Raw genomic sequence first — 23734 nt, 5'->3', positions numbered from 1 at the left:
CCAGCTTGGCAGTGCTGCAGCCTGCTCCTCACCCCACCCCGTCCGCTCTGCACAGCGGGGTGATCCTTGCCGGGCACAGGCGAGATGCAGAGTTAGCAGGAGCTGTAACACAGACAGCCACAGACCAGAGAGCCGCTGTAGACCGAGAGCATCAAACGCAAGTATCTGCAAAATTGTCAGCCTGGCACGTTAAGGTAGGCCGTCATAATACCCAACAAAAGCAAAGCGTCTTCTCCCTACTCTAGACAGTGGCAAGGTTCCAGCGAAGTGTGTGCTGCTCTGCTTGAAATCCTAAAGCAAAACAAAAATCCAAACAAGCCCTTCCCTCCCCCCGATCGCTACTAACATTCAAACACAGGTTCGAGCTCGCAACCACGGGAGCGCATCCGTAGAGGACTTCCAACCTTCTCGCACAGCTCAATAAAACTAAATGCCAGCTCATTAGCAAACTGCAAATACTAATACCTAAGACAAGAGACAGAGCATTTTATGATCAAATTTATTTAATTAAATTTCATTGACTGTTTTACTGTAGGTCACACCAGAGACTGCCAAAGTAAACTAAACATTTTACATTCACTACAAGATTCTCTCAAATTTTCACAACTAGTCCAAAACCATGAAAGTTGTAAGGTCCCTTTCCCTCAGTTTGCGTTATGACTCACATTAATGACAGCGGGACTCGTATTCCAGCACTGAAGAGAGAACTGAGCCCTTGGGTTCCCAGGCGTGCAGCAGCCCTCCTGGCTGTAAACACTTTTAAAATCATACGCCTGTGTGTATGTGTGCGCATGTCTCTATGGATATTTACAAAACCAACCTCCTGATGGTACAGAGGACAAATAGCCATGTAACTGCTAATCCAGAAAGGAAAAAAAAAAAAGATGATTCTGCAGCACAGAGGGTAGGAGGGTGCGATTACACAGGAGAGAGGTGCAAGTGCCCGTGCCCCGCAGACGTGTCAGTGCCTGGCACTCACAGCAGACAGGCACCCCGGCCGGGCAAGTCCTGCGGCAGACCCGGCCCACCCTGGAAGTTTAGGAAAGTTTTGTCACTGCCAATAATGGAAATCAGATCACTCCTTTTGTAAGCAAAGTAGGTCCAAAATGATTCCAAAATACTTGGATGTACGTGAGATTATGAAGATGGAAGCTTAAGCAAGGCTTGCCCCACTGAGGTTTCTGGGGATGCTGGGAGGAAACCAGGCATTAATAGAACTTTATCTAACTAGTGTTTTTAAAATAATTTGTTTCTGATCTAGCAAGCATTTCGACAATATATATCTATGATATGCTCTGAATATTTCCTTAAAAAATGCTGAAGACATTTTCCCTATTTGAGAGTTATCTACAGGAGGTCTTTATTATACCATCTTTTCTTTTATGTGTCTACTCCCAACAAATATCAGAGAAATATGTCAGATGCTACAATTTAAACTTTCACCATATCTGAAAGTATACATCTCTTTTAAAGTGTATTTTCAACATGAAAAGAGCTAAAAATCACAATTATATTCCATTGCGTAATGTGTGTGAAATCAAGACCATTTGCATAGCTTCCAAAGTGAAACTCTGGAAAACAGCGGTTTCATTAACAGGAAGTATTACTTTGGGGAAGGGCTGTCATCCCCCTTCACTTTCACTGCATGCCCTAAGATATATTTGAAATATTCTACAAGTATTGTCAGTATCTTTGTCTAAAAAGTCAGCTTCTGGAAAATGTCTAGTTGCAATTATTTTATAAATCACAAGCCATTTTTCCTTAATCTTGCCAATTTTAATGAAGAAAAAACATTAGCATTTCAATGTACAAAAGTCCAATAAAACATGATTTTTTTTCTTTTAAATCAGTGAATGGGTAAAGTTTGGGTTAAACTTATTCAACAGTAAAAGTCTTCCAATTTCCACTAATAGAAATTTTTTTTCTGATTTGACTATAGGATAATGACAATCCAGAAATAAATAGCTATAAATACATTCATTGTTCCTATTCCAAAAATAATCACATAGGGAAGACACAAAACTGAAATTAACTTATTTGAATCTGTTTCTTCACAATGAGATATGGGCAAGTTATAGCAGAGTGACTCAAGACAGGAAAAAAAACAAGTAGGGAATAAATTGGTCCAGTATTGACATTCATGAAACATACCAGTTAGCATAATTCTGCAGTTAATTCATCCTTTAAATGACACTACTCAGTTGATTTTTATTTGCTTCAGGTATATATAATGAAAGCAGTTTCCTTTGAATCTTTGCTGAGGACAGGTATAGTACCCTGGAGACACTGTAACAACCCCCTTCAGTATGCATGTGCGTATATATAATTATATACAAATAATCATGCATCCACACACACATTTGTATATCAACACTGCATGTGACGGTTAAATCCATCATCATTCATCATTGGCAGCACTTGTTCCTCTGACTTGGCCTTGATTACGTAACTGTGGAGAAAGAAAACATACAATTAAGCACTAATAGCTTCCTCAAACGGTAAGTTCCAAATAGGTAGTTTTATTGATCTCCAAGAAAAATAGGGCAGGGCAGTCAAAACATCACCAGGACCGAGCAAATCATACCAAAGCAATGCAAGACTTGTTCGGGAATCTGAATTTGGGTGCTGTCCTCACTGGTGGACAGCAGCTCCAGTCTCTGAGGAGCCTCACACTAATCAGCAGGATTTTAAAACTGCTTTGGCTGGGGATCCCATCTGCCGTATTAGAACAGTCACGGCAGGAAACACCAACATTGAAGTACTGGACACAAACACTCAAAAGCTTGCAACTCTTGGACAACCTGTTTCCCACAGTAACGGTTTTAACACAATTTAGTATTTATAAATATCTGCATGGAGCTGGATTTCAAGAACTTCACATGCTTTGAAGATGACAGTCCACAGTTTCCCTAAATTATGTGGACTACTTTGCTACTGAGCGTGTAGCGAAACGATGCTCACTGACTTTTCTGATTTGTGCCCAAAAGACTACTTGCAGGCTTCAGCGCTCAGTGCCAGCGCAGTGATGACAACAGGTCACACGCTTTGGGTTTCTGTACTAGATAAGCACAAAGAACCAGGTTACGTGGCCAACGCCTCAGGCATTCTGCCACCGGACCGAGCACCCACCCAGCCTATTACAGTGCCCGTCTGTGGAGAAGGTCTCTTATGTACCCTGGACACCAAGGCTCATCTCCAACTGTTGATCACAACAAGGTTATCAAACAGGAGGGGGGTAAGGCCCAGAAGTGTCATCTGGATTTATGTCCAGTTAGCTGATTTCTGCCAGCAATTCCCATCCATCAGAACATTAATCACTTTTCTCCTTTTCCATCCAGCAGTTGACTTACACAGCTTGATTTGCCTCAGAACCTACAGAGAACTCCTCTAGACGTCAGCAGCCAAAGTGCCTCGAACGGAACCCTTCTTACGCATCTAAACGTAAAATAAAACTGTGAGCTACCACATAGAGAACCTATCGTGCTGTTGGTTAGTAAGAGAGAAGTAACGATCTACATGACCAGGACTACTTTTCCCTGGCCAGGACCAGAACCAGCCTCAGCTACAGCTGAGGTTTTTTGGAGACGGGGTATACAGAGTTTCTTTTTGTTGGGGAAGCCTGGGAACCATACAGCAGCTGTAAATGATGCTTCTTAGATTTTTAACAGCCCATGATGCTTCAGCATGGAGCCACACCGCTCAAAATACCAAATGTGGCATTTCTACCCTCGCAAAGACATGAGGTAGGTCGGTCACAGTGCTTTGGCAGGGTCGGATGCTTTTCTACTATGCACTGATTAGCTGATGTGTATTTAATGAAGCAAAGGTGCTTCATCGCCAGGAGTCAGATACATAAACCACTAAGTGAAAGATAAAGAAAAACAGTGAGAAAAGGATGGGCTGGGATAGAGAAATTCTGGAAGAACACTGGTAAGGATTCAGAAAGTGACAAAAAAGTAACAGAAGCAGAGATCCTGACTATAAAAATCGACTTAAGATGAAGAACAGGACCAACAAAAGAACCGAAATGTGCACAGAATCTGAAGAGAAATATTAGCTCAAACCAGGAAGAAGAAATGGTGTTAATGAGAAAGGGAATAGCAACAGAAAGCAATGTATGTAAGAAAATGTAATGCTGCCAGTATCATTAGGCATGCTTTCTGCAGTTGCTTGTTTTTCAGCATCACAGAACTGCATAGTGCAACACTGTCAAAAAAGCCGACTACTTCTCTGCAGGGATAGAAGCATGAATATATTCTTGTCATATTAAGCACCTCATCACTAAGCGCTCACTGCCCAGTGGCCATAAAACAAATGTTTTGTGGTATACTTGGGATTTAATGAAAGTTACTGTTTAGTACAATGGATGAAGTAGTCGAATATGAAATATAAAACCAAATTATTTGGGATAAAATTAGCATTCATATTTTATTTGGCAGTGACGTTTTTGCCTTTAGGTTATTCTCCAATAATGCACTTCACCACAAAACCCTTGAAATTGCATCATTTATAGGTGTTTGCAGATACCCTTCTTATAACAGTTGAGAAAAACCAAATATTTTAACAGTAGGTCCCCACTCCTCTCATTTCACAATACACATAGAAAAGCTGTGTTAGTAACTAATCAATACATTTCTCTTGTGAAAAACTGACTTTTTCAACAGTAATACACTTAAGTTCCTGATGCTAACATCTTGCACAACAAGCTATTTGAAATAAGCTATTTGCATTGCTTTGCAAAACAAGAAAACAGCAAATAAGTATGTTTGATATTTAAAAATGAGGATAAATTCAACACATGATCTGGTTTTTGCTTAAGGTAAGGACTAAAAAGCAGCAAATATTTTGCAAAAAGTATTTAAAATAAGTTACTTACCTGTGAGAAATGTGAAACGGAACTTTCTCTACAAGAAGACAAACATCCACAGTCCACAGAGACACAAAAGGGAAATTTTCTCACGCACACAGATGTGTCAAGCGCTGCTGACTCTCTCCAGTACATACCCTGTATGCACTCCTCACACTGCCACTATCCCTTCTCAGAGAAATTGGATGAAGTCTGTTTCATTCCAAATAAAGAACTATGGGTGTGCAAAAGAGAACCCTTCTGACAAAATCAGTTACAGAGAGGAAAGTGGTTACTCTTCCTCCTTCACAGACACCTAGGAATAGGTGGCTCTAGGAACAGGTTCTGGCATAAAGTAGAATTAAAGAAGAAATCCACGTGATTTGAGAGAACACCTGCCATAATCAAAAATATCCAAATGCCAATGAGAGAGCACAATGTTTGCAAGAGTGAATGAACATAATTCTTTTCCAAAGCATATTCTGGGAACTGCAAAAGCAGACAATCCCTTCGGCTTATTTGAAAAGAAAGTTTGGTTTTACGAGCTCAGAACATCTGCCTATTAACACACAGAACAGTGAAGAAATACTTCTTCCAAATCCAGAAAACGTCTCTACACAATGCAAGATGGCTCCACACAGTTCATGAAGTCCAAACAGGGAGAGCATAACAAGTGGGGGTGGAGGAGTTGCGGCTAGTTGTGATACTAAAAGAAAAGATGTTCTGGGCACAAACCACAAAATGCACTTCAGAACCACCATTAACAGCAGGTCTAAAGCACCAGGCAATCTGTTTAAAGATGTCTGGCAGCTGAAATGAGTTAAACCATGCAAAACAGCGAGTTACAGCTGAAGACACATGGTGTCTTGAAAGAACCAAGACAATGGAAGGAAAGTGACAAGCTGAATGGGTTTGGGGCATAAAGCAATTGGCAAAACGGGAAGGAAGTAGAACTGCAAACCCAAAGACTACAAGAACTTAAAAAATGAGCAGGATTTAAAATGAGAAAGGTTCATGCCAAAGGTGATGCTCTGGAAAGACACTACAGAAGAAGGCTTCCTGCCTAGCCTGTGATGTTCCTCTGTCTCTTAAAGGAAAGAGTAGAGAAAGTGCCCTATGGATGAGTTTCCTTCTAGACATCAGTTCAAAGACAGATCAGGCTATATGTATTTGGTCCTCACAGCCACTAAAGCTTGAAAATTGACACCATATCAAGCCTGTTAGTTTTACAGACTTCCTTTTTGCAAGTAAAATTCTCAGTTTTGATGTGCTAATCAGGATGAGTGGAACAGCTGTTGTGACATTCAAGGTTGCTTGAAGAAGTGTTTGAAGAGAAAAAGTAATCAGATCTAATGATGATTAGAAATGAAACAAAGCAAGACACATGATGGAAAAGCAAGATGACAGCTCTGAATTCTAACTGACAAGTGGTAAAAAGGCACTGAATGGGACTTTGTGCAGTGGGTATGGTACCATAAATAAAGAGATGGTCAGGGAAGACATTCTGGATTTAGTGACATCAGAAATATTTACCTTACAGACACTTCCAGCCTGACACAACACAGTATGCAGAAGTTTGAAGTGCATGGGTCTGCACAGGAGACTCACTAAAGGGGCTGTAATGTTCATCAGCAACTGCCCAAACACACACAAGGGGATGGACACAACGTGACTTGCGTCAATTCCCAAACAGATAAACAGTATAGCTACAGGTGGACAGCACACAAACATCAACCTTAAAAAAAAGCATTCTTACCGCTTCCAGCTCCTTTTGGGTTTCATCCTCCATTCTCCTAATGTCTTCCATAGTCAGATCAATCCACTTGTCAATCCAACAGAACAACTGGCGGTGAAAGTTGGTAAATATCCTTTTTTCTTGCTTTAAGAAGATAAACAAACATTAGATAACAGACCTACATTTTGCAAAGACTGGTGAAGTGATTGCAGCTGTTCAATTGGAAAGGTATAATTTTTAGGTGCATGCTGTTTCACATTGCTACAGGTTCAGCCCCCTCACATCCCTCGATCCAATTTAAAGTCATCTCATTTCTCACATGCTTTAACACGGAAAAAATTAACAAAATTCACTATAAAAAAGAAGTTTCAAGAAAGTTCAGCAATTCATGCTACTTGAAAATGCTGAAGAATCCTTTTAAAATCTGTTCTAGCTCCAAGATAGCACTAGACAGAATAAATTTAGCATCACAACAGCTAGAATATTTAGCATGAACTGTATAAAAGTCTACAACAGAACTGTCACAGGTTCTGTGCTCACTATTAAGAAACAAGAATGGCAAATTCCTAAAGCCAGAATGAAGCAAAAAGGGAAGCATTTCTGACTCCAAAGATGGCACACTTGCAATTTGTACCAAATCAGCATCCCTGTTAATATCTGATGTGCAAATTCAAAGGTACAAAAACTTTGAGAGTATAAATATTCAAGCTAAGGATTCCACAGCCCTTTCATTAAAGTATGCATATCTGTGTTCTGAATCAATTATAGTAAGAATATTTTCACTGTAACTCTTCTACTTAAATTGGTAGGTTTCACATTTCCTAATACCTGCCAGCCCCAAAACCCCTCTGTGTTACACTGAAGAACTGCAACTTGCCAGCTCAGTCCATCTCTAGCACCTTGGAATCTCAACTTTTATAATGGTGACTTGGATGATGAAAGATGCATCATATAAACCATTCAATCTGCAAAACTACCAGTATTGCTCTGACTGCTCTGATAAAAGTAGTCATGTATATACAACATGTATATACAAAAGTCATGTATATACAAAATATATCTATTTTACTACTAAAACTCAGACTTCTGCATGTATTCGGTTACTCAGGTTGCCACCTAAAGTTCATGTCTTGTTCATCTGCTCCCAGATTTTGCATCGCTCAAGCTGCTGATCAAATCTAACATACGGTTCTTGACAATTAGCAGAGATAACTTCCTCTAAAGAACCAGCTTCAGGTAAAGCAAGGTGTAAAAAAAAAAAAAAAAAAAAAAGTCCTCTCTTCAAATACTCCTCATTAGACCCCAGAATCAGTCTTGGCTCTTCTGCTCAGCTTATTCCCTAACAGTGTTCAGTTTGAAATGTGTGATGGGAAACTCCTTCCCAAAACCACCACCACACTAAAGACAGTCTCCAATGTCTCCTTACCCTTACTTTGTGCTGTGGCCATCACAAACTACCTCTCCATCTCATTTGCAGTTACTGTTGTTTGAAGTTTTTCTCTTTTGCCATCATATTTATTGACATTTATAAGCATTTAATACAGTTAGCTGTGTGGTCCGCTCAGAGCTAAGAGCCCTGGTTACCTCAGTGAAAAAGGTCTGGCGTTGCTTGTGTGTGAGGAAACACCATGCCCAACTGCTACTGGAATATCGTGTTTGGGTTAACTCACTGTTACAGCACATTTTCTCTGGATTAGAGAGAACTGGCATGATGGTCTAGATTAAACACTTTGCCTACACATAAGTTTACATTCTAAATATTCAGTCATACTTTAAAAAATATTTTACAATTCATATTCTGATGATACAGCAGTAACGAAGTAAGATGCAAACACAAATTTGACAAAACACCACAATTGCCAACTAAATCCTAGTGCACTGGATTCTGCCTGCATCATACCTGGTTTTGCAAGCATTCAGTTAAAAAAAAAAAAAATCAAATACTTTAGAATTAGCAGAAACACAAGAACAGTTTCATAAGAAAACTAGAACATAAAATACTAAAGAAACACCAGCATGTTTTATGCAACTTTCAACTGGGGGGGGGTCAAAAGAACTCTCTTCCTGGCAAGTGTTGTTGCTTACAAAATCAAGTGTTACACCTACATGACACACACTCTTTGCTTATACTTTTGGGTTTTTTAACTTTGAAAGTTATTCTAGTACCACCAATGAAACACCATTGCTAGTAGATCAAGACACAAATGGTTGTACTTGCTGAAGAAATAAACAGAAATCGGTTGTAAGCAACATGAAACTTCATCACTGTTTCCCCTCAAAAAACCCCACAGCAACAGACCCACGCTGCCTGCCTACCTACCTGCCCACCTCCAATCCCACCGCCCCAGCAACACCCCAGCAAGGGAGAAGCACTTACCTTTTGTATAAAGTTTTCAACTTTGTTCTGCAGTCCCCACCATTTAAATTTGATAGTCACCAACTTGTAAGCACACATTTTAGGACACTCTTCATCAGTTGCTAGCTCTTTCTGTTTATGGATAATGGGAAGGCATTTTTAATTTTTTAAAAAATTTAATTTAGCCAACTTAATATAATTATTAGAAAGTATAATTCTAAGTGCTACATTATAATTATAAATTATATTATTAATTTATAGTAAATTAGAGTATTTATAATTATAAATTATAATTCTAAATATTATTAAGAGTTAAAATAATACTTAGAATTCTAAGTATTAGTAAATACTTAGCATTATACTCTGAACATAGGGTAACAGGAATTAACAAACAGGTTAAATCTATAAGACAATTCCATCCATGCTGCAAACATATACCGTAAATCTTAGTCTTAACATGGATTTCATTTTCATGATTGCCACTCTAATATACTTTCTGATGTTTTGAAAGGACAATCAGGAATGAAGCTTGATTACAACAACTAGCACCAAATTATTTTTTACTTTTGGGTCTACCGTGCAATGGCAATTATAATCCGAGTTGCTCAGTACAATGGTGGAACACACATGCGCTAGAAAAGACTCAAATAACAAAAAGCACATAACCACCCCTCAGGTCTGCTTCTCACCAAGGCGTCAAACTTAAGCTGACTGCAGTTCTGCTCTGCCCATACAGACACCGGCATGCTCTCCCCTCTTCCCCTCTCCCTCACGTCCCTCTCCTGCAGGCAATGCCAGAAGGGTATGTCTCTACCCAGGTGTAGAGGTGTTTCTAGTTGTGGGGCATAATTTACCTATTCATTTTTGCATAAAGAATTGCAGACCTGCTGACTGCTACTATGAGAAAAATAGGGAGAGAACTTCTTTATCATCAATGGCCATAAGACCAACTAAAGCTCCACTTCAAAGACTGCTTGGAAGCAGCGCCGGCTCAAGGACTTTGTGCAAAAGAAGGATCCCCATAAGAATGAACTGAGGGAAATTCAGGAGACACCCACTGCCATTTCCTATAGTTCCTAGGTTTCTGTTATAGTTCTTACATCCAAATAGTTTTGAAGTACCTGTAACATCATACACAGTGATTTTCCTACAATTCATGCAGTCCAATTTACGTAATACAAGAGACCATATCATGTTTTTAGTTTAACAAAGCATGTTAGGTTACTCCAAGCCGTGTAGAAGAGGAAGAAAAAATAAGGAAGAAAAAAAAAACAGACCAAAAAAGGAAGCTGATAGTTGCTTAAGAAAAAAACCCACCTCTGTGTGCTTGGCTTGAATAACAAGCAATTACTCTAAGTAGTCCACAGATTTTTATTCTTTATATCTGCAACAAACTTCTAAGTAGAAGTACTTATGGCAATTTTAAGCTACATTTCTTTTAACCATGAAATGGACAACTCCTGTTGGTCATGCACACAGTAAAAAGATTTACTGTGAGATATATCTAACATATAAAAATCTTGGTGAATAACACATTTATTTAACGCAGAATTTTTATCACAAATACTCATCACCAGAGAGCACTTAAATGAAAACCAATTATCCTCAGAAGACTGATGCTCTATTCACAAGCAAAAAAACAAAGTGCTGCTGTTGTTTGGTGTTCCCAAACAGCACAAGGCTATGTCCAGGCATTAGTAAAAGGACAGAACTAAATGGAACATACAAATTCAGTGCCGCCAGTTCCAGGCATTCAAAGTTCTCCTCCTCATTTTACAGCTGTTTTTAAAACACAAACCAGTAACTCCCCACTTTCTTTGGGTCACACAGGCCTGAACAGGCCATTCCTGCATCAGCCTCCTGCTTCCTTCCTGAGGAGGAAGGAACAACAAACATGCAAGGCAGGATGCACATTTTCACCACAGTTTGTAAAAATAATCCCTGTGACAATTTTACCCTGCTAGCAAGAATACTTAGCCCAGGTAGGAGGAGTATTACAATAATGGGAGTTTGAATACATGCCTCCCCTCATCGTCATCTCGAAACACACAATATACTCATTTTTCCATGAGATTCCAGCTAAAGCTCAGGCCCAGGACAAACCCGCAAGTCAGACCAAAGGTCTACGTGGCTCAGTATTTTGACAGCAGCCAATGGCAGAAACCTATGGAAAAATATAAAACCCAAGGAAGAAAGTATTGATAACTCACTTCGAAACTCTACCAATCTCTAGCTACTTATAAGCTCAGAAACTTTCTGAAGCAGAACTGTTTGCTGTCTTTGGACACACAAAGGGAAGAATTACGACTGTGTCGATATGCATAGATGGCAAAATCGCAGCATTGCTGAGGTTGGAAGAGACCTCTGATCACCGGGTGCAGGAGCCCTACTCAAGAAGGGTCACCTACAGCAGGTTGCCAGGACTGTGTCCAGTCAGGTTTTGAGTATCTCCACGGATGGACACTCCACAACCTCTCTGGGCAACCTGTTCCAGTGTTTGACCACCCACACAGTAAAAAAGTGGGGTTTGGTGTTCACATGGAATTTCACATTATTTTTGTGTCTGTACAATTGGACTGTCACAGGATGAACTTTCATCATGTTGAAAAGACAACATTAGGAACAGCTGTGGCAGCACCAATTAGGTCAGTGGTATACATCAACTGTGCCCTCAGCTCCCATTAAAACAAACTGAAGTACACGGAACACCAAGGAGGTAGCTTCACAAGCTTTTCTTCTGGTAACGCAGCTTAATGGCAGTGAAGTGTCAGCTTCAGTAGCCCACTGAAGCTCTACTGAAACTTTCAACAGTCCTGTTACAGCTCCCTGTGTTGCCATATTGTTTCCCACCCTTTCACAAAAACCTGGTTCCCTATTTTTTTCCCTAGGTTAACTGCCACACAGCATCAAAACCACTGTACCAGCACGTAGGGAAGTAGAGGAGTGAATGGTCAGCGCTGCACAAACACGCCCGTGGAACTACAGCCTCATTCCACAGTGGGACAAAAGACATCTTAATTCCTCGAATTCAGGCTGCCTCGATTTATGATCTCAGGCCAGCTGAGAACGAGTGTGGTACTATGTAGTGGGAAATGGGGACACTGCTCTGTCAGACATGGTGGTCAGCTATTTGACACTTAAGACACAGGTCAAGCTTCTGATAGCAGAAGGGTGGTGTATCTTCTGCCTACTTTCTGCTTGCACAACCACGTTTTAGGATAGGAAATCAGAGACCAAGAGCTTGCTGGTCCAATGCATCCTACTCTAATATCTGATGTTTATCTTGCTGCTTTGCAAAAACTAGTGGTAAAATAACTAATGGTGACATCTAAACTAAAGAACTAGAAGAAAATTCATACCTCTCAGAGCAAGTCCTTTACACTGTATTTGGCCAGAAACATTCATGCTGTATTTAGAACTTTTTTGGGTAATGAAAGACTGAACGCTTTTACAAGAAAATTTAAGAAACTGGGACACCATTTGCAATACATTTAAAAAACCCTCAGCATTTACTTGAGCATAATTCATCACAGTACACACTAAACATAAGAAGTAAAATTATGCTACTGTCAATGAAACAGTTCATTCACTGTAATGACAAAAGTGAGAAACTATATTCTGATTGGTAACTAGGGGCCTATTCCTGACAGATTGCCTGTACATTCATTCTAGTATACAGCAGTTAGCTTCTCAGTTTCTATGAGGATATCTGGTGTAGCAGCCAAAGTACATTTCCTTCTGGGATGGGCATATATACACGAATTTTGACGGCTGTCTGTGGAAGGACGTGCTTTGTGACTGGGGCAGGGATGTGCTGGCAAGTTTTGCGTTGCTGTTCAGGTGCCATTGGGTTTCATGTGGTAGCTGCTGGTCCACAGCAAATTTGTTTCTGAATTTGAGTTGGGCAAGGCTCTGGAGAAAATTGAAGAGGACCTCAGGCAACAGCCTCTATGAAAAGTTATTCCAAGAAAGGATCATCTTTATGTATGCAGCAACTGTTTAGGCCAAATTGTTAAGAAAAGTATACAGGCATTGCAAAGGTATATATGGGTGACACATATGTGTTCTGACACTGACATAATCTGCACCAGTACTTATGCTGCCTACTAAGGACTCAGTTCTCAAGCACGACTTTCCTGTAGTTGAATATGTCAGCAGAACAAATTCATACTGGATGTGACTAAGTGCTAAGCTTTCACACTGCAGTCATGTTGACAGCCACATAAGAATAACTCAATAATGTGCTCATGCAGAAAGGTAACACTAATATTGAAGGAATGTACCGTCTCACAGTAAAACAGACTTTTCTAGTAAGGACATCATGGAAATCTAGCACACTAAATTTTGGTCACACTTGAGGGTGGAGGAAGAGATGATGTTAAGCAAGCCGTCTGCATAATGAACTTTGAACAAAATTTCCAGTATACAGGCTTGGGTAACTGCAGCCTGGTAAAATGCAAGATGGCTTTACCTTGAAATAAAGCTTTGGTCAAGTCATCTTCCTGTGCTTACACAACAACTGTGCTTATTAGAAAATTGGTAAATGACCAAGGAATGTGGAAAATGCATTTCCCAAACCAACTCAGATTACATACGCCAGACTGAAAATTTCAAGAACATGGTAGATGCATCTGTGCATGCATGCACACACACATGCACTAAAACAAACAGGGTGTATTATCTCACTGAGGGAAATTATTTATAATGAAATACTGGAGGTTTTCATGTGCATTTTGTACACATTCCACACAAATGAAAAACACCTAGATATTCAATAAAGCAAGGTGAAGACAGGCTTAGGTTTAGTTGCCACTATCTTCTGCTAGTTTTTTGGTAATTCTAAACCAAAACATACACATGCACTATCTTTTACCCTGCTCTAAGAAACACACAGTTATAACCATTATATACAGTTACAAATCACAGTTATAACCATCCTAACCATAAGGAAGTTTCCAACTAATTTTTTGCATTTTAAGTCACCTCCAGTGGCTACCATAGCAGGTTGATGACTTCCACAGAATTCATCATAGTGTATATTCAGATGTCAATCTTGAGTAAGGATAACGTTCATCCAATTTAATTTGCATAGCTTTGGGTTTAGTAGTGATATTAAACAAGTAGCAGACAGTACCTTTGCTTACTAAGACATTTAGAATTTTAACTGAATACAAAAAAGAAACGTAGTATTGAATTTCTGCCCTGTGTTTTAAGACTAACATTGCTAGTGCTAATCTCTAAGGAACCACGAACTATTTTTTTCTGCTGATAAAGACTTTGTAAGGTTGTAACATCAGTTCTTAGTACCTTCCAATTTGGCCCCAAAGGTCCTCTCTTCGTCTTAACCGACTGGAATAACGCAGGGTCTTCATCAGCTTTGTAGTCCTATAATACAAAAAAATCCTGAGAGTTAGGAAAAAAAACCAGATTCAATATCCCACTGTATTAAGCTTCTGTTCAAGACTACCAAAGCGATTCTCCCAAGTGGTCTGGAGCAGGATGGGTGGAGTTAGTCTGACTTAAGTTTGTACTTAATACTCCATCACACCCGCTCATTCCCTGTGTATCACCAGTGGTGCTCGTTATCTGTTTATACTATGATAGCACACCAGGGCTGCCTCCTAGGTCAGAATTTTCTTGTGCTATGCACTGTGCAACATAAGCACTATCCTATTGGTTTTGTAAACTTTTGAGGGGAAGAGAAAGCAATAATACAGAAACTAGTGTGCTAACATTATCCAAGCTGCAACATATGTCCACTCCTGAGAACGCAGAACAGAAAGGGAAGAAGGTATAAGTGAACTAACTTGCAAAATTAGAAACTGCATAATCTCAATCTGTGAGACACATCACCAGGCTAAGCACAGAGAGGGCACAAGGCAGCAGTCTGAACGGCACTGCTTTACAACCAAGTCATATGGTGGGAAAAAAGCAAGTATCAATAAAGTTGAAAGATGACAAATGCTTCCAACATACGGTTACTTAATTTTACTGATGAGGGGTATGAAAATGATTATTAGATGAAGATACTACTTTGGAAATTAGGAAAGGGTTAAAACCTCTGACCTCAGTAACTGAGAACATGTAAGGTTTACACAATGTATGAAAAGCATCAAGCTAAGAATACTATTACACCCATGCAGCCAAGGAGAACTGTAAAAGTTTAAGCTACTTTAAAGCAGAACAAATGCTTTGGTGGGTGCTACAGAAAAGCCCAAGAAAGTTTAGCAGAGTTTAAGGTCTCATTTTTAAAACCAAATTTCAGTAAGAACAAAATATGCAGAACACAGAGTGAAAGAAATACCACCAGAAAAGTAGCTACTGGCATTCACCCCCACTCCTGCATCAGAGAGCTGTCACAAGGGATCACATTTGCAAATTGCTGCTAAGAGGAATTAAAACTAAACCTTCACCTTTCTAATGCATCCCCCTGTATTCAAAATTAAATACTAGCAGCAGCAAGATAGATGCAAATTTAAAAAATGGCTCTCTGAATATTGAAACCAAAATATCAATGTTTCTTCTGAGGCATACTGAAATCGCCTAACCGCTGCAGAAGCAGTGTGTCTTGGAGAACTGCTTTCCCTACATGACTGAGTTACAAAGTTCTTGTAGACAAAGGCAGGAACATAAGCACATGTAAAATAAACCCGAACCCTGTAACATTATAGAGCAGGAAATGCCTGATGGAGTTATACAGGAGCCCACTCTAATCTAATATTCTGTCTTAGTGGCCAGTAACAGACATGTCATGGAAGGATGCAAATAACCCAAGACAGAGCTGTCAATCCAAGCAGTGAACAGTTTGGTCTTCCCTATTCTGTAGGGTTTTCTTCTGGTATCCGTTACAGAGGCTCACATAACTGGGTATTCCTCTCCACTTTCATTCTTGGCCTCAGTTGCACCCTGTGGTAATTAGTGACTAATGAATTATGAACTGTGCAAAAATATTTCCTCTCCCATTGTTCTGAAGGGATTTCATATTTATTCTCCGTATTTATTCACCAAGAAAATCCCAAATGAACCTGGGAAAAACAATCCACACGAAAGAATTCCAACCAACTCTCAGCCCTCCCAAAACAGCTCCATTTCCCTATTTTTCATGTTTAACTCATGTAACTTGAATTCAACAGATGGTACTGGTGCATATACAATTGAGGAGCTATTATATGAATGCATTCTTTCAGCTGTCAGAAGTATTGAACATCATGTGTAACATGCCAGTTTTCAAATCTAGATTCTTCCATTAGGATGGAGGAACGAAGGCTACTTCTAGACTGAAATTCCAAATTCACAGAGCAAGGCTATACAAATTAGTTATTAATGCTTTCATAATCATTTTGACATTTACAATGCATTTTTTGCAAGCTAGGTGGAACTGGAAAATCCAGGAGGTCCTCTCAGAGGAATCCGATTCCACTTACAGAAAATCAGCTCTTATTCTCTAATACTTTGTTCTCCCCAATTTTTTCTGCATTGTTCCCAGTTCTTTTAATGTACCTACCTACACTATGTTTTAAAATAGGCTGAAGAAACCTTTTAATAGATTTTTTTTCCAGCTATTCTGTAATTAATATATCTAGAAAGCACTAATAGGTATTCAGATAAACTTCCATATTAAGCATTCAAATACATACTTTAAGAATTGAGCAAATATTTCCAAGAAACATCTAAGTGAGCCAAAAGACATTCAATCACATTGCTAATCAATATGTTTTATGAACTTCCACAAAATAGTATTTTCCTCTATTTCTCCCTCTAAACTGAAACAATATATTTAAAGAACCCAAATAATAGCTAGCCAACTTTAGCAGGGTGCTCCCACAGGTGCTAAGATAATACTTCATCTACCTCACGGGAACAATTCAAGGAATCAGCATAAGCACTGTACATTAACATTTAAATTCAGCAACACTTAAATGTAAGTCCACTCAAATTATTATAATTGCAAAAAGACTAACAGCAATATTTGTCATCTGAATTTTAGTAAAACCCCACTTACTTATGATTTTACTGGGATAAAGCACATGTCCTTTTTACAGACATCAAAAAGAGTAAATATATTCCTTCATGTATGATAGCTTCAGCATACAGTATACAGCCCCAACTCTCAATTACTGCTGCATGTGAGCAATAGCACTGAGCAAGACAGCCTGCTGGCTTTGTTCGCAGTCCGTCTCCTCCAGGAAGCCAATGGGGGAGGTGAGCAGAGGGCACACAATTTACAGTGCTTGCCACCAGCTGTAGGCTTCTCATCTCATTAGTTATTTCCAGATACTGTGGGTGAAGACAGCTGCAACCTACTCAAATCCTCAGGTCCTGCATATTCCAGAGGCTGAATGTGGTACACTGTTCCCCCCTCAACAATCCTGGGGGGGGGGGGGGGAAGGCATTTTCTAAAAGTAAATCACCTTTAAGAAATATATGTAAATACTACAGCAGAATATTTTTGTAGAAATATATTTAATGTTTTAAATTACTGATTATGACTGCCTTTTAACAATTTCACTCAAACACTGGATGGAAAGAAGACACTGAGAAAAGGATCAAGCTATAGGAATGGATAAACAATTTTCCAATAAATGTTTTGCTCTAGATAACTAATTCCTGGCACAAGTATTGCTGCTGTTTTGGGGTAACAATGTGCTAAACACAACCACAAAATACAAGAGCTTCCATATTTTAGCATCAGCTTTGTAAGTAAAACCAGGTACTGCATTAGAGACAACCCTGAATTTCTTAGTTCGATTGTCTGAATATCCTACCAAGGTAGAGCTCACATGCTTGTACCATAGTGGTGTAGGGCATATGGATATCCATACCGTATACTTCATTTGCACTAGCGATACCCAGAGGATGCTGCCTGGCCTGCTGTCCCAGCTGTAAGCACAGTCTCGCAGCATTGTCTGACAACATCGTATTTAGGACATTCTCATACTTAAAGAGTATCCCCGTGCTTTCTTTAGAGGGAAAAAGAAGAAAGTGCAATAATTACAAAGAGATTGCTGTCGTGCTTCCATGGATCACTACACAGAACAACAGACCAAACCTAAAAGCAATAGAAGGACAATACCAAAATGAGCCCAAGAATGTAATATACTGGGATATTAGGAAACCAGGAGAGAACATAACACAAAATATCTTATGACACTAAAATTCTGTGGTACAGCTGTATTTTGAATATTACATTAATTTTTGGTACCCTTTTCTCTAGAACACATTAGAAGTGGAAGAGATACAGAAGACAGCAAGAATGATTAATTATGGAACCAATTCCATTCAAATAACAAAGTAGACCATGAATCTTCAGCCTGGAAAAGACATGACAGAGGGATAAGATACAGAAATCTGTAAAGCCAGAGAGGGAATATATGTAGCTAGGGGCTGGAGCTAGCAGAAGCTGAAAACCTTAACCAGATAAAATTGTCAGCAATACAAAACAAAAATTTTAAACAACTTTCAACACAAATACAGGCAGAATACTGCCAACTCCATCAGTGGTCAATAATGATCAAGAAAGAAAGAAGGCACAGGCATCTTTTAGAAAGGAGTGACTTTTTGAAAATCTTTTGCTGAAAGAAAACCAATTCCCTTCTGATAGGCAGTGCTTGGCTGAGTCCACGGGTTTGTGCTGCAACAGTGACATGTTTCTAGGCTGTAAAACTTTTTTCCCAAACTGTTCACTAGAAGGACAGATGAGCTGCAGTTCTGACTCCTTACTAAAGCTACAGTAGCGCATCCTCATGAAGAGCAGGATGTAGTCTGGACTGTTTCTTTACAATGGCACACTCCGCAGAGATTTCTCTACATAACTGTCAAAGAGAAAGATTACACCAGACAACACAGCTCATCGGCACTGGATTTACCACGGAAAGCCCCAATGTAGAGAATGCAGTGAACCACTTCGTTTTAACGACAACCATCTCAAATTAAGTGCAACCCATATCATTAAAACAGAAAAATAAACCACAATTTATTAGTCAATGCTATACTTTAGGAAAGGCGGTACAGGGAATTAGACTACTGTGAACAATTTTCTGACCCATGAAACAATCTGGGCTGCAATAACATGTGGAGGCACCAAAATGCATAAAAAGATAGGAAGCAGAACATCTCCTCCCTAAGTGGAAAGATGATAATAGTAATACAGTATTGCAGAGATGGTGAATTTGTTTGTAATATTATTTATGCTTATACTATTTATATTTTATTATTTATATATGTATTATTTTACATGATATTATAGAAATATATTTATTATTTATATAGCATAATTGTTATGTTTATATTATTTGTCATGCCTTCTGGTTCCAATTAGACAACACTGAATGTAACTGTGGCCTAACTGGCCTTTCCTACACCTACTCCACTGGGGAAGCAGGGGGAGTCAGCAGCAGAGTGGAGGTTTTCACCTTCCTTAACATCCAGTGTTGACCACTACTGGACAAAGCACTCTGTTCTGGTCCAATCTGAAAATGTCAATGCCAGTAAGAAAAATCCACAGGAGACTGGATGAATCACTCTGCATAAGAAAGTGCACATATTTTGACTAGGTGACATCATTACTCATAACTAGACTGTACCTTTGTACTAGCTTATAAGAGCCAGGACAAAATCAGTTTCAAAGACCAAAACCCCTTCACTCTCAACTTGCCATCAAAGTAATTGCATTACTCTTTACAGTCCTGTAGTATCCAGTAACTAAAACAGGCAGGAAGAATCAACATACTCTGAGAAGCTTACACGGGACTAATACATGCCTTGCAGCAGCAGCAAGATGGCCAGGGTTTAACACACACCAAAGATGAAATGCCTCAACTCACAAGTTGCCATAAGGCATTGTCAAAAATCTGCAATAAAATGGTTACAAGCATGCTTATAAATATAGAAATTTAACTGATCTACTTTCCTTTGTAAGCACTACAAATGTGAAATCTACACGAAATATTAATTAAAACCCCCAAAACTTAAGAAGTCAGCATCCTTGCTTGAAGAAAGCTAAACAAACTTCAGAAAACAAGGCTTTTTCTCCACCAGAAAGACAGCTTCCACATTCAATATAATGCAGAAGTATAAATGGTCTTGCCACATGATTAAAGTGAAATATACCTGGTGATTTCTACATTTGCATTGCAACCTCCTTCCTGAAAAAATAAAATAAAAAAAGAAACAAAGCAAAAATATCAACAAACATAACTATTTCCAAACAACAGACTGCTCATCCAAAATCCTCCAAAACTTTAATATTAAAAAATGCATTCACTAACAAAACCTGTGGTATCTTGTACCGTAAGTACTTCATACCGGTATGTTATGGTATATACCACACAAGCTTATAGAAATGCACTGTAGGATGCAAATTTTCAAATGCACAATGATAAAAAAATTTGTTAAGGTAAGAACTTGCTTACATATGCAATCCTTCTTTTGGCATTTGGCATTTAAACTCACCTATATATGCAACTTTGATCTCCCTGTTTTATGTTGTGGAATTATTTGACTGGATACCATAGGGACACCCAAGTCCACATGATACCATGTTATCTGCCAGCCGACCTCTCTCTGCACAGGGACATAGGCAAAAAGCAACTGTGCTCTTGCATTTAGGACCCACATATAAGCACAGCTGAAAACACTGGGAAAAAAAAATGTTATCTACGAGTAAAATGTAGGAGTGAAAACAAAAATTCAAAGAAAATAGATGAGTCATGGTAAAGTTTTCTATGCTAGAGACCACATACAGAAGCTTTGAACCAAGACCTTTCAGGACTCCGTTAACCCAAATCCTGTTAAGGACAGAAAAAAACCCCTGTCTAGATTAAAGTCTAGATGGACAAGAGAGCATTGTAGGAACTCTTCTCAATACACAAACCCTACCAGCATGCAAGGAAGAAGACTGGACTAGAGCCAAAGTACAAATAAACAACAGTTCTTTGCAGAGTTAAGGAAAATATCTCTGCAGCAAGAGCTTAACTCCTGACAGCAACAAGTCCTTCTTAGGAAGAAAAACAGGCGGTTGTTGGAACAAATATTACAGCTAAAAAACCCTGAAGCCCTCTTGAAAGCTAGACAGGCAAAACATCATTATGCAGCAGCATAACAATATAGAGGAGCTAAAAACCATTTCAAAGAAATACACAAATATCATTTCATAGGCAGTTTCTGCTCAAAATCTCAATATAATATGCATGAATGCAACAAACTATTATAAAGAGTTATTTAGAGAGACTGTGAATGAACCACATACAATAAAGTAATAATCGCAACAAACCCAGAATCCGGGTGCTTCTTTATAATTCTCATTCTCATTTATAAGACCTGCTAAAAGTAATAACAGTACTGCTGATAGCTCATAGTTCACTCTACCAAGTAGTATAAAACTTGAAAGCATATATACAGGACAGAATGATTTTAAGAAAACTTTCACAACTTAACATAAAAATGATACAAACCTGATGTCTTATCTGCAAATTCATGAAAAAAGCTTCCCGAACGCCGAGTGGCATAAGACTAACTAGGCAGGTGGACACAATTTCTGGCTTTTCAACTCAATATTGCATTAGTTTTTTAAACAGGAGACCATACATACTGTCAGTGTTATTTAGCAGCAAATGCACATAAAGTTGACTGTGGAAGGAAATACATACTAGCACTTTTCTCCAAGATGATCCATAGCTCTGTGACTACTCATTCACACCACAACAAAAGATCAAAATCAGATTAATTGAAGTATGTCGTGATTCCCAAGTCTCATAACTGAAACAATCACCAGCACTACTGTACACTTACCTGATATGCAAGAAAAGCATTCACATATTTTGGGTAGGTTTAGCTAAGTGGCTTTTAATAACAAGTGTCTTACAGTCATTCCCATCTCCTGAAGAGTCCTGTAGCTACAGGACAGCTATCAGGTGAACTATTCCCTGAAGTCACCTTTGAAAGAATGCCAAGGTTCGAACGAAAAATAAAGTCAGCCTTGTTAAATTAGCACAGACGCACACTGCAGTGTTGTGCTGTGTACCAGAAGTTAAAGGTCTTGTAAGACAGTCTGGAAGAAATAAAGATTTATAAGGACCCAGGCATAAAAAAAGCCTTAGTTAGGGGACAGAAAACAGAAAGAGGGGAGGAAAGCACTAGTAAGCTAGAAATAAGTCCTATTTATACATACATAGGTTGTTCCATGGGATGTGCAGTTTAAGGTGCATACTTAAAACAGCAAGCCAAGGGCACTACTGAAGGAATTAAGCAAAATTCAAAGCACGTACCAGTTACTCTATTTTCTAAACCAGTAAATAACATCCCAGTATGAAGAAAGGCTGTTTCTGTAAGCAGACTGAAGATAGGGAGAAAGTACCAGGGCCACCTAACAATCACCTGGGCAAACAATCCTTCACATCTTTATTCCAAAGAAGTACTGATGGAGGTTGAACAGTTCATCTATTCAAACTCAATAATTCAGACAAGTCTTTTTTGAGAATACAAACACCCAAGGCAAAGCAGAAAACACACTATGGGGCAAAAAGTCACATCTGTAGCAGTCAGTCTGTTTTCCACACATCTCTGGATACTGGCACCTCAAAGAGCCCTGGTGACCAGGGACACATCCATAGGGTCACTTTCAGGGGGTGCTCTGAGCACCAGACACTGTAATTTTTGATGCCCGAATCCTGATCACTAATGTATTTTTAAACAAGTCAAGGACATTACAGGATCCACAATCCCCTGGATCTCTCAAGTATTCTAAGTCACTGGGCTTTCCTCAGCAGCAGCTATAATAAAAAGACTGACCACTCCATACCTATTGCCGTTGTAGCATTCTTCAATACACAGTAGTTTTGTAGGCCAGACTGTAAACACCTAAGGCAGTTTGACAGCGGAGCTTCACAAGACTTCAGAAAGAACTGCTGAATAAAGATATGACCACATGATCCAAGTCACCTAGTTATCATCCACCAGGTGAGCACCAGTAGTGGTCCATACATCCACATACCTGCCTCACCTGGACACCAAAATGAAACAGCCCTGCAGAACTGAAGTCCAGCAAAAACCTGGTTTAAGTCAATATGGCTTTCTCATGCTTCTTCAAAACGAAATGTTCTTGATTTTTTAAAAGAAACTAAGAGGTATATTCTGATCCTTTTGCTAATACACAGACTCAACTTTATGACTTAGATAAGATGTTCCAAGACTGTTACCAATAAAACACATGATGATACTAAGCTTCTGGACTAATAACATGGACTTTTTAGATGCCTATCACATGATAAATTAAGTCTGAAATGGGAGAGAGCCACCTATCAGAAAAACAGCTCTTTCACTCAATAATCTTTTAACACTCTTTTACAGACTGCAAAAGAAGAGCATTTCCTATATTCCATTATATTTCTTCAAACTGTAGAACAAGGGATAGTACTGACTGCACAGCACAGAGAAATCCTGTATCTCTAGTACTTAATGCATGAGATAGTAATTTGACTGATCTGTATAAAATTGTATTTTTAGAGCTTTGTGTCAAGTAATATAATGAAGATTCACTACGACCTACAACAAGACTTTTAATTTCTTCTTTGTACAAAAATAGCTATAAACTTGATTTCAATTTCTTTGTTTGCACTCCACTCTACTTTCTTACAAATTGTTTCCAAAAATGTAGCCTCTTCTGATGTTGAGTGTTCACTTCTGCTTACTCTTTAAAAAGTTTTACTCTCCTGGGAAGCGATTTTTATATACAAATCATATAAAGCTACATAGATTGTATGCTGGAGATGATTAAGAGAGGGCTTTAAATTTATATCTA

At 38.9% G+C, this 23734-nt stretch overlaps 1 protein-coding gene across 1 annotated transcript in view; it reads right to left on the bottom strand.

The window, feature by feature from the left end:
• Positions 1-501: 501 nt before the first annotated feature.
• Positions 502-23734, bottom strand: part of PITPNB (phosphatidylinositol transfer protein beta) — a 36414-nt gene continuing 13181 nt past the window's right edge. The window contains exons 8-11 of the mRNA XM_072880149.1: positions 14245-14322; positions 8959-9069; positions 6603-6725; positions 502-2449 (exon numbers count right to left, since the gene is read on the bottom strand). Of these exons, the coding sequence (XP_072736250.1) occupies positions 2399-2449; positions 6603-6725; positions 8959-9069; positions 14245-14322 (363 nt within the window). The 3' untranslated portion in view covers positions 502-2398. The remainder of the gene's footprint in view (positions 2450-6602; positions 6726-8958; positions 9070-14244; positions 14323-23734) is intronic.

This window comes from Ciconia boyciana, chromosome 15 (assembly GCF_034638445.1).
Source record: "Ciconia boyciana chromosome 15, ASM3463844v1, whole genome shotgun sequence".
Taxonomy (NCBI): domain Eukaryota; kingdom Metazoa; phylum Chordata; class Aves; order Ciconiiformes; family Ciconiidae; genus Ciconia; species Ciconia boyciana.
This window is presented reverse-complemented; position numbering and strand designations above follow the sequence as displayed.